The sequence below is a fragment of the Excalfactoria chinensis genome, chromosome Z, assembly GCF_039878825.1.
Source record: "Excalfactoria chinensis isolate bCotChi1 chromosome Z, bCotChi1.hap2, whole genome shotgun sequence".
Lineage (NCBI taxonomy): Eukaryota > Metazoa > Chordata > Aves > Galliformes > Phasianidae > Excalfactoria > Excalfactoria chinensis.
In genome coordinates, this window is record NC_092857.1 from 56,965,312 (window position 1) to 56,983,399 (window position 18,088).

At 34.1% G+C, this 18,088-nt stretch overlaps 1 protein-coding gene across 1 annotated transcript in view; it reads left to right on the forward strand.

Annotated features, from left to right (window-relative positions):
- ADGRV1 (adhesion G protein-coupled receptor V1) overlaps window positions 1–18,088 on the forward strand; it is a 259,889-nt gene that overhangs the window by 43,725 nt on the left and 198,076 nt on the right. Inside the window, exons 12-25 of the mRNA XM_072360423.1 lie at window positions 1,593–1,719; window positions 1,800–1,985; window positions 3,808–3,988; window positions 4,159–4,322; window positions 4,976–5,099; window positions 5,490–5,756; window positions 7,489–7,615; window positions 8,870–9,087; window positions 10,254–10,997; window positions 11,847–12,220; window positions 13,722–13,898; window positions 15,003–15,183; window positions 15,922–16,124; window positions 16,753–16,882. Coding sequence (XP_072216524.1) covers window positions 1,593–1,719; window positions 1,800–1,985; window positions 3,808–3,988; window positions 4,159–4,322; window positions 4,976–5,099; window positions 5,490–5,756; window positions 7,489–7,615; window positions 8,870–9,087; window positions 10,254–10,997; window positions 11,847–12,220; window positions 13,722–13,898; window positions 15,003–15,183; window positions 15,922–16,124; window positions 16,753–16,882 — 3,203 coding nt within the window. The remainder of the gene's footprint in view (window positions 1–1,592; window positions 1,720–1,799; window positions 1,986–3,807; window positions 3,989–4,158; window positions 4,323–4,975; window positions 5,100–5,489; window positions 5,757–7,488; window positions 7,616–8,869; window positions 9,088–10,253; window positions 10,998–11,846; window positions 12,221–13,721; window positions 13,899–15,002; window positions 15,184–15,921; window positions 16,125–16,752; window positions 16,883–18,088) is intronic.

Sequence of the window (18,088 nt, forward strand, 5' to 3'; positions counted from 1 at the left end):
TTCTGGCTTGAAAGCATTTTTTCTTATTTAGGATCTGTGAATGATGAAAGTTATGAATGCATGCCTCAGTGTTTGATATTTGAACGTTTGATGGAATAATAGATTAGTTGTTCATCACTGCCACAAATACAGCTTGCCCTTACTAAATGGATGAAATGACTGGCACTACAGGGAACTTCCTGTGATCAAAAATGAGTAGTTATCTTATTTTTGAATAGCACACATATAGTTTATGTTAACACATGTTTCTTTGTCTATCAGTGTTTTTTAAAATGCCACAAACATGAACATGTTACTCTATCAAATAGATAATTCTATATCTTACAGCTCATGCCTTGTCCTCCAGACTGTCCATTTTTATATATATATATTTTATTTTATTATATATTTTTATTTTATTATTATTTTATTTTATTATTATTATTTATTTTGTGGGGAAGGTTCCAGTTGCTTGTGGACACAGTCCTGGACTTAGTTTCAATCTTGGATTTAATAGATATGATTCCTTTCTCAACAGAATAGTATTGATTGAAGTCTGGGTTGTAGTACAGTGAAAGCACAAAAATGCATACAGTTTGCAGGTCTAAGATTCCACTGAAAATATAAGACTGACAGGAAACATGGAAGATGCAAGGGAATCTAAATACATAATGTGTAAGATGTCATATACAGGCTGTGAGCCCAAGGGTATGTTCTCAATGCATCTTTCAATATTATCTCTCCTGAATTCTGAATGTAATAAATTTAAAATGAGGTTGTTGAAAATTACTGCTTCTGGGGAAAGGAGTACAAGTAATGTGCGAGGTCACATGTTGCCCATTGACGTCAATGACTAGGATGAAGATGGTATAGCATGGAAGACCAGAGATATTAATCCTTCACCAAGAGGAATCTGAGGTTGTATTTGTTCAGCCTATTTCATATTTGCACCATTCACCGTGTGCTTTGAGACAGAGGGTTTGCAGTGAAGTAAGGAGAAATGGAAATGAGTCTCTAATGAGAACAGGTCAAATGCTGCCTAGAGTCAGAATGGGATCTGACAACTTGTAGAGGTTGTCTACATGATTTTAGAAAGCAGATTAACACATATTTGAGGATGGAATCAGTATTGAGGGGCAATATATCAATAGTGAATTTTAACAGAGAGACTAAGAGTGGAAATGTGTGATTGTCAATACAGTGTCAATGTAAGTGGTTTTGGAACCTTGTTTATGCCTTGATCCAAATACAAATTAATACTGAATTTAGGTAACTTTTTTTCTTTCACAGTTCTGTTTCTTTTCATGTGTGTTGTGCGCATGTGTGATTTAAAAAACAAAATAAAACAAACAAAAGGCAACACAGAAATAACAGCCATAAGAACTAACCAGAAAACAAGGCTTTTTTAAAATTTATTTTTATAAAAAATTAAAACATTTTAATATTGTGACTTGCTTAATTTATTCTGTTCTTTGCAGGTAACTTTTGGTTTTCATAATTTATTTTTTAAAAAATTATTTATTTATTTATTTATTTATTTATTTTTATTTCCCTGACACAGCAAATTGCCAATGGAAAAAAAGAAACAAACAACTTTTACCTTCTTTTCTCAGGGTCAGTGTGGAAAATCAGATACTGAAATATGGGTTTACCACCCGTGAAATCATTATTTTGGAAAATGATGATCCTGGAGGAGTGTTTGAATTTTCTTCCTCTTCCAGAGGTCCCTACAGTATCAAGGTAGTCTGAGTAACATCTCTTAAACCTTATAGGCAATTTGGTTTAAACAGGATACAAGAAAAAGATGTTCTGTTTTACAGGAAGGGGAGTCTGTTGAGCTGCAGATTGTTCGCACTAGAGGAAGTCTTGTCAGACAGTTTCTACGCTACACTGTGGAACCAAGAGACAATAATGAATTTTATGGAAGCACAGGAATTCTGGAGTTTAAGCCTGGTGAAAGAGAGATCATAATTACCCTACTAACAAGAATGGATGGGATTCCAGAGGTAAAAAATTATATTTTTCTCTCTTCAAATTGCGTTCATGGGCATACTTGGCCATTGGTTATTAAAATATAAATGGTTTCACCTGATAATACTGTCCGTTTGTATATAGTGCTTCCAGGCCTTTTCTGATATTTGAGAAAGAAAGGAAGAACGAGTAGAAGATCAGTAAGATAGACAGGTACCATGTGAAAGCATTTTATGTATGTAAAAAGCCCCCAACCAACAGGTCTTTTCAGCCTTGCTTTTATGTTAGAGTTTTTCTGACAGTTCTGTTGATTTATAATCTCAGAAATCTGCAGAATCTGGGCGTATTTCTGTCTTTAGTGTTTGCTTATGCTTTTCTTTATCCAGTTTCCTTTTCTGTGTATCATCTATCCTGGATACCATCAGAAAGTTTACAAGGGTTTGGTTCCACCACATTTATATTAACATAAAATTTAGTTTTTGTGATTCAGCACTCTTTCCTGCCTTTACATACACATCCCCGTGCAATATTTGCATAAACAGTTGTATTTGTCTGACCCTGCTAATGAGCTTAGCTATCAAAATGCCAGCCTTACAAAATATAAAACCTTTAGGGAACTTGGTAGTCTTTTTGTAGGGCCAGGTGATGATCAGCCATGGTTTGAAGGACAGGTGGGGGATCAAATGATGAGGGAATTAGGAAAACACAGAAATTTCTGTTGTGTAGGCTACTGTTGAAATTTGTGTTTATTTTCTCTAAACATTCTATAGGAAAAAGACATAAAATGAGTCTCAATTACACTTGCAGAGGCCAGGCACAGATGTTTGGCAAGTAAAAGTTGGGCACCAAAACACTAATTTCTTTAAAAATTAGTTAGATCTTCATTTCCCTGCTTACAACAGTATTAGAAGCCTGTCTAAGTCATATATGTTGAGACACTAAGATAAAAACATTTGCCAGGACTAAGAAATAACAAAGTTTTTTTATTGTCCTCTGTCTCCAAAAATGGCTAAATATGGGAATATAAGGGGCAGGACAGGTATATAATAGCTTTTTTCCAGTATGCCTTCTGAACCTCAAAGGGTGGGCAGCCCGAGAATGTCTGAAATAATAGCTGATATCTTTGTTTGTAATAATCCTCAGTCGATTTTTGTTCAGTTAATTCGAGAAGTTTTGCTTACAACTCAAGTAAGCATTTAGCATCTGTGATGTTCCAGAGTAGTGAATGGCACTTTTAATCTGAATGCTTTGTGAAAAAACACTTTTTTTTTTTTTTTTTTTTTTTTTCCTGGTAACGACCAGTGGGATTCATTGAGTTCTCCCCAGTCCAGACTAATTCTGGCTTTCTAGATACATAGATGTAATAGTTTTTTCAATGTTCCCTAAAGGTTTTTCTTTTATAGGAAGTACCAAGTCCCATTGTATTAATAAACCCGGGTAACTGATTCTTTCTAGATCAAGATGCAATCAGTGATTTTAAAATCTTTGCTTTTCCTCTTTCAAAAACAGGAATGTTAAGAAATCTTAGGTAAAAGGAAACTTTCATTTCAGAGAGTATTACAAATATATGTGTACCCATGAATTTATATGATTCTAAGTTAAATATTTAAGATATACAAAATAAATACTTATGATTTTGAAGAAAATGGTGCTTTTAGATACAGAAAATTCTGATGATTTCTTTTATCTGATAGCAATGTACAAATACTTGTTGCATATAGAAAAAGTGTGTGATTTCTTTTTGTTTATGTCTGTATCTTTTTCTAGTTGTCTTGAGACTGGGGACTGTAGTCCATTTTGATGTTGACATAGATGTTGAACATGTATTTTAATTTTGGCTGTGTTTCCCTCTTCTAGCTGGATGAAGTATATTCTGTGGTACTTAGCGCCCACAGTGAAATGCCCGGCAAACTGGGAAATGCCACAACGGTCAATATAACCATTTTAAAGAATGATGATCCACATGGTATCATTGAATTTCTACCTGATGAACTAACAGTAACAATAAACGAAAGTAAAGGAGAAGACATCTATGCTGGTAATTCCTTTTTATTTGAGTTACTTCTTTGTCTGCTTCTCCAAGGCTTCTTTTCCACTTTCTAGGATAATATCTGAGTGAAGTTTCCTCCTTCTTTCCTTTTTCTTCATTACAGATGTGCTTACCTTTTTCATTTTGAATTCCATTGTTCTGTATGTTTGCATTTTTAGCCACTTACAGAGTTATAAGAAACCAAGGAAATTATGGAAATGTTAGTGTCTCTTGGGTTGTTGATCCAGCATGTACCAATGATGTCTATCCAGAAGGGGGGACTATTTTCTTTGATAATTTGGAGTTTTCAAAAAATATCACCATTTACTCCTTGCCAGATGAGGTAAACACTTTTATGTTGTTTTATTGTAAGAATGTGAAACAAAGAATCAGCGCTAACGTATTAGGATGCAGTGAGAAAATGAAGGAATGTCTGCTTATTGAGAACTTGATAACCTACAGAAAAGATGAAAATGGTTAGAACTGATTAGAATTGAGATAACTTCAGCAAATCATAAAATAATTTCAGAAACTGAAAAATGTTGAGAGCTGAGCATAATTATAATGTGGTTAAGCTGTAGGAAAGCTCATTTCATAAGTATATATAAGTATTTCATAAGTATAACTCATGCCTTGATAGCTGGGATCTTAATTTCTTGTTAGACAATTATATATTTGAAGAAATATAAGAAAAATTGAGAACAGTAAATGATAAGTAAGTAAATCTGTAAAAATAAACTAAATATATCACATGCATAAAGTAGGAAGATAACTTTTGTGTCATCACAGCAGAAAAGATGAAGAAACTTACTAATTGATGATACTTTCTATGTAACTGTATGAACTGTCCTGTGTAATCACTTTTGACAAACATACACATTGATAAATACAAAACGAGCCAGAAATCTCTGGACTATTAACCACCTGACGAGTTCATTTGAAACTTTTCAGTGTTTTGTATGCTAGAAATTAATTTATTAACACTTTCTCATTCAGGTACCTGAAGAGAGAGAAGTATTCATCATCAGCTTATTCAATGTTACAGGTGGAGCCAGACTGGGAAATGTAACCAGTGCAATTTTACAAATTACAAGGAATGATGATCCCATTTATTTTGCAGGTTAGAAATTATTGTTTTTAAATATGGAAAGTGTGCTGTACCTAAATCAGATAAATATTTTTTTTCTTTTTCACAGACCAGGTAGCTGAGAAATCCTTATCCCAAAAGAACAAATGCAAAACTTGCATGTTTTCATTGTATTTAATTTATGTTTGATTCTTTCTGAATTTTCCCTTATTTATACTTTGTCATTGTCTCTTTGCTGATGTTGATACTGAGACTGGTTGGGTTTCAAGGTACAAAGTTATTCCTTCATATCTGAAATTATTTCCATGCCTTTACTGCCTGTACATTGTATTTCACTGAAAAAGAATGAGGATTAATTACAGAGCATTAAGAAAATAGACTCAGGGTTGAACTCAGGTGGATTTTTGGTTTTTGTATTTTCAGAACCTCTGACTGTGACTGTTCAAGAAGGAAGTGTTGCAAACTTTACAGTTTTAAGGAATGGATCTGTTGATGTTGCTGTTGCTGTCCAGTATATTACTGTCAATGGTGATGCAACAGCTGAAGAAGGAGACTTTGTTCCCAGTGGAAAAAGCAGCATCATTTTGTTTGATATTGGAGAAAGAGAGCAGAACTTCTCTGTGTATATTAATGATGATGATACCCCTGAAACGGATGAAACATTTTATGTTCTCCTTTTGAATTCTACAGGTAAAAGTAATGATTGGATATATTTTTAGTAACTCTCCTTTTGTTTTGCTGCAAATTGTGATATGACCAGCATGTAAATACTTCAAATTAGATTGGTTTCATCTTTACTACAACAACAATACAATTATAAAGAATTTTAGAACTGCAACAATCTTAGTGAAAGAGAGATTCTTTTATTTATTTATTTATTTATTTTATTTAAGAGCAAGCAGAACAGCCATATTTAAAGGAAGGCTATGTAAATTATTTTCTGTTTTCTTTTTGTAGTAATAAAAAATATGTATGCACTCTGGCATTATGTTTTCAGGAAGCTTACCCTACAGAAAAAATATATATTAGAATCACCCAGTGGACTACATCTGAGGAAAGAATTTATTACCATTTGAATAACATCCTTCTTTTTATATAATTATTTATATATATTTATTTTTATTATTATTTTTCATAGTTGTCACTTAACAAGAAACAATAAAAATTATCCAGCACATTCCTCTAAGTTTTCAAATAGGTCATCACTGTTGTGTAATATGCATGAGAATATAATAGAGAAGGAAAAGAAATACACAGAGCTGCATTGATTTCAAAGTGAATTCTGACCTACACATTGGCAGCAGGTAGCCAGAGGATGATAAGGAAATTTTAAGCAATTTTTTGAGCATCAGGAAGTTCATTTGTTTCCTGAGACCAACCAATCTTCATTGTGGTACCCAGGTCTCTACAGCACCTCAGATCTATGGAAAGGATTAGACAAAACCATACTTCTCTCTTCATGTTTCAGTCTCTTTCTGCTTAACTTTCTTCAAGATCTATTGGTAGTTTCTTTTACCACCTCACTAGGAACATACAATGGTTTCTCTCCTGTCACAGTGGCCCTACAGCAACGGATATTCACAGTATACCATCTCTTCTTAAAGAAGCAGCATGTTATTGTAGAGACTGTCCAGGGTCACTAAGAACACAGGGTATTTCAGAATGCATTCCAGAAAGCAATTTCATTGATTTTCTATCTGTGGTCTGTTACATGTATTGGCCTTTTGTTATGTTATGTGTTATGGGCCTTTTGTTAGCTATACCGGGACTATTGTACCTGAAAGAAAATACAAACAGAAGTATAAGAAGTTAACTGTGAAGTACATTCTTTAATGTGGAACTAAAACTGGTCTGATGTTAATAAATAGGATAAAAAATGTCATAGAATTGGAAACATGCAGTTAGAAGTAACATCTTTATAGTGCTAATATGCACAAAAAGAATCCTACAGACTTCATCTGCATCATAATTATCTTCTATTTTTTTATTTCAGCTCCTCTATCATACAAGTATAAACTCCTAGACTTGTATTTAGTTTAAGTACAATATTTCTAGGTCTAAAGGAAGTCTGGGTTGTATAAATACCTTGTTATTTTATTCTATACCTCTGAATATCTTATCATTTTGACTTGACCATCTGATCAAATACAGAATATGACCTCTTATATAGTCCTTTTCCCTAGCTAGGGACAACTGCATGCAAGGATGCCAAGCAAATAGAATCATATTCACAGTTGATGTCATATGTATATTTTCCTGAAAAATCTTATGTTTTCCTTATGATATATTACCTGAGCATTTTTACCCTAAATCGTCTGTTACCGATATCTCAAATACTGCTTTTCACTGCTATGTAACTGTTCTTGGATTTATAGTTACCTGCATTTATAATTACAATTCTGATTCCTCTTCCTCTTTTTAGGGGACACTGTTATCTTTAAGACTGGAATGGCTACAGTTATAATTGAAGCAAATGATGACCCTAATGGAATTTTCTCTTTGGAACCTTTAGATAAGGCAGTGGAAGAAGGCAAAAGTAACACTTTTTTGTAAGTAGCTTTAAAATAATATTCTCCACTCTTTTGGAACTGCAAACAGTACTTTGATCTAACTCCATGAAAGTATGTACTTACAGAATTGTATTGTAGAGAAATAGCTTTAAAATTTTTTTGGAATACATTATTTGTACTGTGTTGAGGACATGAACTAGAATATATTAAAATAGATAGTAAATGTAAAAAAGCGTACAGACATATATTGCATAGTAAATACATAAGAACACAGTACTGTACTCTCAGCACTCCCTAGGTACAGAAGAATCTGACTGAGCATAGTGTAACCTCTGCTAATGGAGAAGTAAAAAAACTTCTCCACAAATAGTTAAATAAGACTGCCTGTAGATAGGTTTTGAAATTTTCACTTACAAACCTACACTACTCTATTTTATTTTATTTTTTCTACTAGGTTTTTTGTTTTATCTGCTAATTACGGATTGAAATGTATTTTCACATTCCAGATGTGAGTGCCTTCTAGGCTGAAATTGTTCTTGACTAATCTGACCTTTGGTATTTTCCCTTCTGCTAGTGAGTTGTATTCAAGAATGAGAAGGGTTGAAGAAATCATAGCATCATAGAATTGTTAAGACTGAAAAAGACCTCTGAGATGTGGTAGGGTGAATAGTTAGGGAAGAGGCTATTTTCGTATATATTTTTAAATTATCCTTCATATATGTATTTGATTTCTGTTTGTTTTAAGTAGGTGCTCAAGACTATGTCTTAACAATAATGATCAAATCTTGTTTTCACTTAGTGTATTCATAACCTCAAATAAGGCATAGAATATAAACCTAATTAAATACCGATCTAAGAAGGAGTTGGAGGAGTCTTGATGACTGGTGAAATGTCTGCAATTAACTGTAGATGATTCTCTTTCCTGACTAAAAGTGTCTGAGTATATTAATTTTTACTGTTGACTTTTTGAAGTATTGCACATTCATATTATTGATATATTTATAAACATATCATATTTATTTACATCCTAGAAATACAAGATAAACCATGTTTGGGCCTGTGCCGTCAATTTTGTTTCTAATGTACATATGGTATACCTGGGAGTAGAATTATGCTACAGAATGTTTAATTGGAGGTGTTTAATTGGAGTCATTTTTATTGTTCATTATTATTTAGAACATAGTTTGCTGCTATGTTCCTTCCAAAGGAAGATTAGGGTTTTCACGTTTTCCTTTTCTACTGAATACTGATGCTTACCTGCCAAGACACACTCTTTCTTTTATCACTGAACAGGATTTTAAGACACAGAGGACATTTCGGCAATGTTTCTTTGAGCTGGCAGCTGTTTGATAATAGCTCTGCGCTGAGGCCAGGAGAAGAGTTCTATGAAACTTATGGAACTGTGCTCTTCATGGATGGTGAAAGATCAAAGCCAGTAACACTACATGCTATTTCAGATAGAATTCCTGAATTCAATGAATTTTACATTCTAAAGTTGGTGAATGCTTCAGGTATTGTCTTCCATACCACCATTCACTTCATATCTGGTAGAAAAGAATTATGTTTTATCAATCAGAAAGAAACAAGCACTGGAAAGAGCATTGCTTTGAATCATGTCTTGGTATCCTATAATTCTCTAGTAAGGTTTTAGGTTTTATTTTTCATTTAATACTAAATTAGATATATGAATATGGTTAGTTTCTGAATTACTCTTAGACATATTGTGTTGATCTGAACTTTAAAAAGGATGCCTCTCCATTTCTGATATGAAAGTTTAGTAGTTTCATTTGAGAAACAGAGAGACCTACATTTCAGAAACATAGTTCTCCATGCAGAAGAAGAAATATTAAAGATATTAAAGACTATGCATATCTACTGTAATAGAGTTCCTTTATTTATTTATTTTTTTTCCCTAGAGGAGGTAAACCACTTATAGACACCACTTCACATGACATAGATTACAACTTCAGATTGCTACTGGGTGTATTTCCTAATCTGGATTCATTCCACCTCAGTACTATTTATGATCTTCTGTACCCTGGTGCAACTGAAAATGTGTGTTGACCTTTCCTGTAAGTGAAATCCGTATGGGTCTACAAAAGATTTCCTACTTAAAATAGGTAGATCACTGTACACTTTCAGCATGGAGAGTTTACATTTACATCATGATCTTCATATCATCATTTCTTACTGTGGAGAAATAGATGACTAGTAGCACAAATTGTCAGCAGTTTTAATACACAATTGATCACTCATTTTGCAAGGTATATATGCTTCTGTTTCTGAAGCAATGGACCAGATTTTGCCAGTTCATAGTCAGGTTTTGGAGTAATGTAAGAACTGATATTGACCTCATGCTTATCAAATGAAAGAAAAGTTGGCTAATTAAGAAAAGTTGGAGTTAACCTTCTTTTAGCTGAAAGACATCTTTGTGTTTTGTCGCTGCAAAATGACATATGAGTTTTTCTATTGAAATTGTGCCACCAAAGCATTTTAAAATTAATACAATTAAATTACATGATTTTAAAGTCAGATGATTTGCTAGTATTCCAGAGAATTTCACAGGAAGATTTGAGCCTTCTAAAAATATATTTTACTTGAGAATTTAAGTACTTCACAAATTTCTTCCTGATCATGTTTGAAACCATTAACTTTTACTCTACCTTCTGTTACATAGGTGGATCTCCTGGTCCTGGTGGCCAGTTATCTGAGACCAGCCTTTCTGTAATCGTCATGATCCCTTTCAATGATGACCCTTTCGGAGTGTTTGTTATAGATCCGGAGAGCCAGGAGAGAGAGATTGTGGAAGATACTCTTTCTGAAGATGATCTTTCCTATATTACAGACTTCACCATCTGGAGACAGCAAGGCACATTCGGTGTTGTTCGATTAGGTTGGGAAATACTGTCTAGTGCATTCTCAGATGGACTGCCAGCAATGATAGATTTCTTACTGCTTGGATCATTTCCAAGTTCAGTCAAATCACAGCCCCACATGAGGCGCCATCACAGTGGAACAGATGCTTTGTATTTCAGTGGAAAAGGGGATGCATTTGGCATTATTGGTCCTGAAGACCCATACAATGGAAATACTGCACTAACCAATTTTACGTTTTCAGCATGGCTAATTCCTAATGTCAGTACAGATGGTTATATAGTTGAAAAGGACGATGATAATGGGACTTTATATTATGGCGTGAAAATCCAAACAAATGATTCTCATGTTTGTGTAGTTCTTCATTATACAGCATTAGGATCCAATATGACATATATGGCCAAAACAGCAGTCATGAAATACCTGGATGAGAATACTTGGCTTCACCTTTTGATTACTCTGGATGAAAGTATTATTGAATTCTACATTGATGGAATTCTAGTTCTAGGAGGAATGAAAAGTTTGAAAGGAGAAGCAATTGTTGATGGTGAGCCAAGAGATTTCATTACATTTCTCTTTATATAGCATATACTTTGTTTGGACATAAAACAACTGTAAGGTAAATGTTTTCTCTCTTTCAGTTTAATGATCAGTGCTGTACAGTGGGGAGCTTATTCGCCCAGGTTTTCCCACCATCCTCCAGATGATTCCCTTATTAGTTGCTGTGGTTTCTCATCTCTAGAACTGCTGCTCAGTGTCATATGTATGACAGTACACTGAACAGTAGGATTTTTGCTTCTTTATTTTCAGAAAAGCAGCTGAGAACAGCTGAGATGTTTGCGTTGTAGCAGAACAAAATAGAGTGCAATAGAACAGAGTAGAATATAGCGGAACAGAAAAGGATCCTTCCTGAAAACTGTACACTTGGTGTAGTGGGTGAAACCTAGGTTCAGAAATGCTAATACAGTGTTTATGAGTATTGTAAGAATAGATCAATCACCCTAGTAAAGAGAGTCGAAATAAGGTTTGTTAAGTAAAATGAAAAATTAACGGAGTTGCCATTCAGTTCTGCAAATCTGTGGAGGAAAGGGGCAGCCTCTAGCCTGTAAGCCTCTTAAAATTAAGGGAATGGGACAACGTGCTGTTAGAACTAATGAGGTGGAAAAACTTGGACAGTCTAAGATGGAATTGCTTGGCCTGTGATGACCTCACTGAACCACTGAGTTGAGGTTCAAAGAACCTCCTGATTTTTTATTTCAAGATCAATATGATTCCAAATTCAATGGTAATAAGCAGTTTACTATTGATTTTTTAACAAAAAGAACAATGTAATTACAGCCTTCTATGACTTCAGAGAAAAGCAATAACGTGAGAAAAATTATAATTTTCTTCTCAGGTCCAGGAATAGTAAGAATTGGAGCAGGAATCAACGGCAGCAGTAGGTACACAGGGCTAATGCAGGATGTAAGGCTTTATGAGCGTAAGTTGACACGTGCAGAAATCTATGAACTCCATGCAACTCCTGCAAAAAATGATGTCCATCCTGTCTCTGGATATTTGGAGTATCAGCAAGGAGAAACCAATAAATCATTCATTGTGTCTGCAAAGGATGACAATGAGGAAGAAGGAGAGGAATTATTCATACTAAAGCTCATTTGTGTGCGTGGTGGAGCTCGAATTTCACAAGAAAATACCACAGCAAGATTAAGAATACAGAAAAGTGATAATGCTAATGGTCTGTTTGGCTTCACTGGAGCGTGTATCCCTGAGGTAAGGTGGTCATAGGAAAATTACAGGTGAAGTTCTGTGTACAGAAAAGTTAATTACAGGACCAGCTGATCTGAACACAGTCTTAATTTCACACTATTTGGCATCAATTTGGTCAGCAGTGTTGGTTTTCCTGTTTTGTTTTGTTTTAGATTTTAAGAGATTTTTTTTTTCTTGTGGTATACTGTGTAAGTTTGCTACTTTTTTGAGTGGATTGGAAATGACAAAAATCATCTTTAATCAGTTATGAGGGGAAGAACATGATTGCTGTTTTTATTAGTACTGTATTATTTTGGAGGGAAAAAAAAAAAAAAAAAAAAAAAAAAAAAAAAAAAAAAAAAAAAAAAAAAGAGTACAATTTCTGAACTGGGAGCTCTACATTATGTTCAGTCAAAGTGCTAATACACAATGCTTTTTAGAATAACTGCCCTGCCTGAGTGATACTAGTTTTCAGTTTGGGTCAGTTTGCTCTTCATGTGCCTACCATATGCTATGCTGTGATAATGGATTCCTTCAGGTTCAGATGCCACTGATATATTGTGATGCCACAGTTCATCAACCAACCATGAAGAAAAATTAAAAATTTATATAGTATGTTAATTGTTTTGCATCTATCTTATGTCCATTTCAACAAGAAAGCATGAGAACTCATACTGATGATTCAGGAACACAGCAATGGTTTACTGGTAGTTTAAAGGCTTTGTGTGCATCTTTCTACTAGAAAGCTGAAGTCATATGCAGTATCCACAGTGTGTCATGCAGCACCCCCGAAATTTGCTTGATGATTGTGATAACATTAACCTTTCTGGAAATTTTCAGATAAGATTTTATATTTCAGTATTGCTGCCATTCATTTCTAAAACATATAGTCCACATGAACACATTTACAAAGATGTGAAATCTTGCTGTTAAGACAGATCTGTAAGGAGGACTGTAGCACAGAAAATCCTAAGTTTTTGTGAATGATGATGGTACAGTTTAATTTATGTTTTTTTTTGTTTTTTTTTTTTTGTCTGGTGCTGGGAAAAGGGATGACCCAAGTCCTTCTGCAAATTATTGCAAAGAAAAATTAAAATAAACTGCATTGATACAAAGTAGTTTGAGTTGCTTTTGACTTGTATATTTCAAGCATATTGATTCTGTTTATGACACATAGCTTTGGGAAAGAGATTCTGTCCAGGATAAATCTATGTGCTGTTTCTTACCTTCACCCTGGGGGACACATTAGAAATTGTTGCAAATTCTGACTGCCATGAGTCAGTTTCAGCTTCCTACAACTCTAAAGGAGCTGAAAATAACATGACAATGTTTATTTTATTTTATTTTATTTTATTTTATTTTATTTTATTTTATTTTATTTTATTTTATTTTATTTTATTTTATTTTATTTTATTTTTTAGCTGAACATTTGACATTTGACTGACATTAGAGAATTGTATTATGCTTTTATTGTCTTGATTTACTCTTACAGAAAGAAACATTTAAAAATCTTGCTTTCTTCCAGACTTCTGATGAAGGTTCCACTATTTCCTGTGTTGTGGAGCGCACAAGAGGAGCCCTAGACTACGTGTATATAAAATACATTATCTCACAGGTTGATTCCACTGGCATTAATTACTCTGTTACCGATTTTTCTAATAGCAGTGGCACTATCACATTCCTCCCTTGGCAGAGATCAGAGGTAAACCGTACCTTCCTATTAACTATTCATCCTGACCTTTACAAACCTGCTGGAGAATACCTTCTGAGGGTGCTTGACTGGCTTTCATACCAGAAACTGTTTACTTCACATTGCGTTTGTGATATTTTGCTGCACCTTTTAATTTTTTTTATTTTTATTTTTATTTTTAATTTAATCCCTGACAAGAAAGTGGCATAATAGATCCTTTTAGATCTCTGTATACCTCAGTTCAGTTACAAAATGCACATGTGTATTTGGTTGCATATAAAGTTAGATAAATATATATATGCAATATAGAAATGAATAACTGTATTTCTGTACGTGTGTATATATACTTTTTAAAGTGTAAATGCTCCGGCTACTTTTGAATTTTATCACTTTCTGAATTTAGCGTTGCAACCCAGATTTATCTTCACATCAGTTAAATAGCAGTAAAGTTAACTACTGGTCTTTGATCCACATTCTATCTCCTTTTGCCTAAAATGTTTTAATGAATTCAGTCCCAACCTGCAGCACAGAATTTTTGCACTTATTTGAAGTGGTGTGAGACCACAATACTGCAGAGAGTTTATGTATGTTTTCTAGTAGTGTTTGTATACTAAGCATGAATTTTGAGTAGAGAATGTCATCCATGGTTTCACTTACATCAGTCTGCAGAAGTCAGTGTGGACTGGTGGAAATTCACCAAAGACATTTGAAAGGATCCCAGTGTTTTCACTAGAACTGAGAATTTGGACCCAGTTAAATAACATGACAGCTGATGAAAGCTTGTCATATCTGCATATAGTTTGTTCGTGTCATTAGTCAATCAGCTTTAACTGTGATGAATCATATTCCTGCATTTCACGGAATTATACAAAACAGAAGTTTCCTAATCTTTTCAAATCTGATGTACTGGGTGACGTATTTCTTACTCAATCTAGTGGCAGAAAAGGGCTGATATACATTCTTGCTCCTCTGCCTTGAGGTCCGTTACTTTCAGAACTACACAGCAGATACAGTTGACTGACTGATTAAAAAATTCAGTGAATTAGGCAGGTTCATGAAGCTCATCGTGTTGAATGTTGCATGGTTTGATTTTTCCATGATTTGATCCTTCTCTAGGTGTTAAATTTGCATGTTATTGATGATGACATTCCGGAGTTAAATGAATATTTCCGTGTGACATTAGTCTCTGCAGTGTCTGGAGATGGAAAACTAGGTTCAACTCCTACCAGTGGAGCAAGTATAGATCCAGAGAAGGAAACTACTGATATCAGCATCAGAGCCAGTGACCACCCATATGGTAACAATGATGGAAATCATACAGTCTTGTTTCAACTAACTGTGTAGTAATAGATAATCAGATAAAACCTTTTCTTAGTCTTAATAAGTGAAGCAGCAATGCCAAGTATTCCGCTTTATCTAACTTGAGATTAATTCATTTAGATATACCTGAAAGAATGCTGAACTGTCCTTGAGAATTTTCAAAGAAGGCCTGGAAACTTTCCTAATCAAACAGGCAATGGTCCCCTTGTGAGAACAAGTAAAGGCTACATGTTGATCTTGTGAAAACTGTCAAATGTGATTTTCTGACAATGAGTGTCATTTCTGTCTGCTTGTTGTATTACTAAATAGCCAGTAATGTGAGGCTTATTTTGGAAGAGCTGATTTTATTGCAGTGTTGTTGCTTTATCAAGGTTGAGAGGAAGATCAGAGACAGAGGGGAAGATACATCACATCCCTTGCTCAGAGATATGATTTAGCAGAGGGTTGTTAGAGTTAGGGTACTATGGTTAGGCTGTGGTTGGACTTAATGATCTTTGAGGTCTTTTCCAACCTGGGTAATTCTATTACCCAGGTTCTATGATTCTATTATCCCTGGTATGAGTGTGATGGATGCATAAGGATATATTGATATAAGTGATTTTTAATTTCAAAACCATCACATATTAAAAATATCATTGATTGTTTGATTAAAACTGATTACCATCATTTAAATTTGATTCAAGAAGCTCTATAAGTAATACTTCTTGTCTGCCAGGTCTACTCCAGTTCTCTGTGGGGATACCTCCTCAGCCAGATGATAAAATGATTCTTCCAGCTTCTTCTGTGCCGCATATTACTATTAAAGAAGAAGTTGGACAAATCAGATTACTGGTAGTTCGTGCACAAGGCCTTCTTGGAACAGTTCTGGTGGAATACAGAACAGTGCCACTTACAGCTTTCAGTCCAAAAGATTACCAGGTATGGCCGCTGCCAAGGTAGTATAATTATTTTGGGATTTAATTAGAATTATTTATCTTGAAGACAGCCTTCAGTTTGACTACTTTGCCCCAGCTTCAGTTCTTTCATGGAAAGACTGCTTAATGTGGTAAATGAATATGTAATATTCCCTTTATTACATATATAAGTTGCTATCTGACTGCTATGTTCTTTCTGTGTAGGAAGTTGCATTTCCTGAGAAAATACTCTGCTTTTGATTTTTTGTCTTAGGAGATGTCAGTATAGCAAGGAGTTTTGATATTATTTTTTATGGCATCCAGGTGCACGTATAGAATTAAATCATGTATAAACATAGTGGGATTTCTACGTGCTTAAATAAACGATCTGCATTTGTATACATTTGCCTATCCAATTGATAACTGTGCAGGAAAATTACAAATGAATACAGGTGCTCACCTGTCCATCCATTTAGACTTCCTTTTTTTTTTTTTTTTTTTTTTTTTTTTAAGAAGATTTACCTATTTATTTATTTATTTATTTATTTTAAAGCATAAGTCTTTGGAGAAGACCAAATGAAAGTTATATTCCTTTTCTTTTTATATGGATGAAAACATTAGAACAAAAAATGTGAAGAGCTTTCATATTGCAGGCTGTCATGGGCACACTGGAATTTCAGCCAGGAGAAAGATACAAGTACATTACAGTTAACATCACTGATAATTCTATTCCTGAATTAGAAAAAACATTTGAAGTGGAGCTGTTGAACCCAGAGGGAGGAGGTAAGTCACTTTCATCAATCACTGAGTTGCCCTTTCTTTAACTCCATTCCTTAAAATCATGTCTTTTTTAGTATCATTTTCATGTAATTTCTGAAAACAAACAAAAACCACTTCTGCATTCCTCAAGCACCATTCTTTTTTCTTAGGAAAAAAATGCTCCTCAGTTCATTTGTTAATCACTGTAAACAAGCAGACATGTAAAGGCAGTTACTGCTTTTCACCTTATGTAACAATAGTTGGTAATGGTAACAAAAAACATATTCATTGCACTTCAAAAATTTTGAATATTTATAAAATATTTAAAGCTATGTGGTCAAGGTATGGTGGTGGTTCTTGTTGGTTTAAAAAAATGTTGGGTTTTTTTTGTTTGTTTGTTTTGTTTGTTTTTTATCAGAGAAATTGTAAAACATTGGCTCATAACCTGTTCATTTGGGTTATAGGAGTACCTAGGCTGTGGGTGTTGAAAGGTTTGGGAATAACAGCCAAGTTGTAGCTGTTAGGCACCTATTTGTAAGGATAAGAAAAATGTTCCAAGGAATTACTGGTTTAGGGTGTTAGTCAGCAAGCATCAGTGTTGTCCTTAATCCCTTAAAGAAGCATATACAATTAGAGAAATTTTTTAGTATCTTGTTCTAGGGAAGTAAGTTATTGGAAACATTGAGAGTGAAATATTGATTTTTCTTTTTTTAGTGGATGTTGTGGAAGTGTCATGCCTTATAGAAAATTGTATCACACTACCTTGATTAAAACCAGCTGTCCACCGTGATTCAATGTTTCTGTGGTGTAGTGTGGCCTTATTGATTCTTTTGATAAAATTACGAGACATCTCAAGTATTTTGTCTTTTTGGATGAATAGTTATTTTGTTAAGAGAAATAAAATATTTCCTTTTCAAATTAGTTCAGCTTTCTGCAGATCTTCCCAACTTTCTGACACGTTCTCACTTCGTGAGATGTTAGAATGAAGGGTCTGGGGAGCTTTATGTCCATTATTAAATATTTACATTTATCTGTGACAAACCTCAGAAGTGAGAAAGAGGAAATACAAAAAGTAGACACAAAAGGGAAAAGAAGGACAAAAAATGGGTGTAGATGTTTTCTTTCCTTCTGACCTCCCAGTGCTATGTCCAGTGTCATAACTTAAGAAGTTTTAATCAGAAATCCTGTACACTTTTGTAACTGCAGTTTATGCCTTCCTAGAATGCTTTT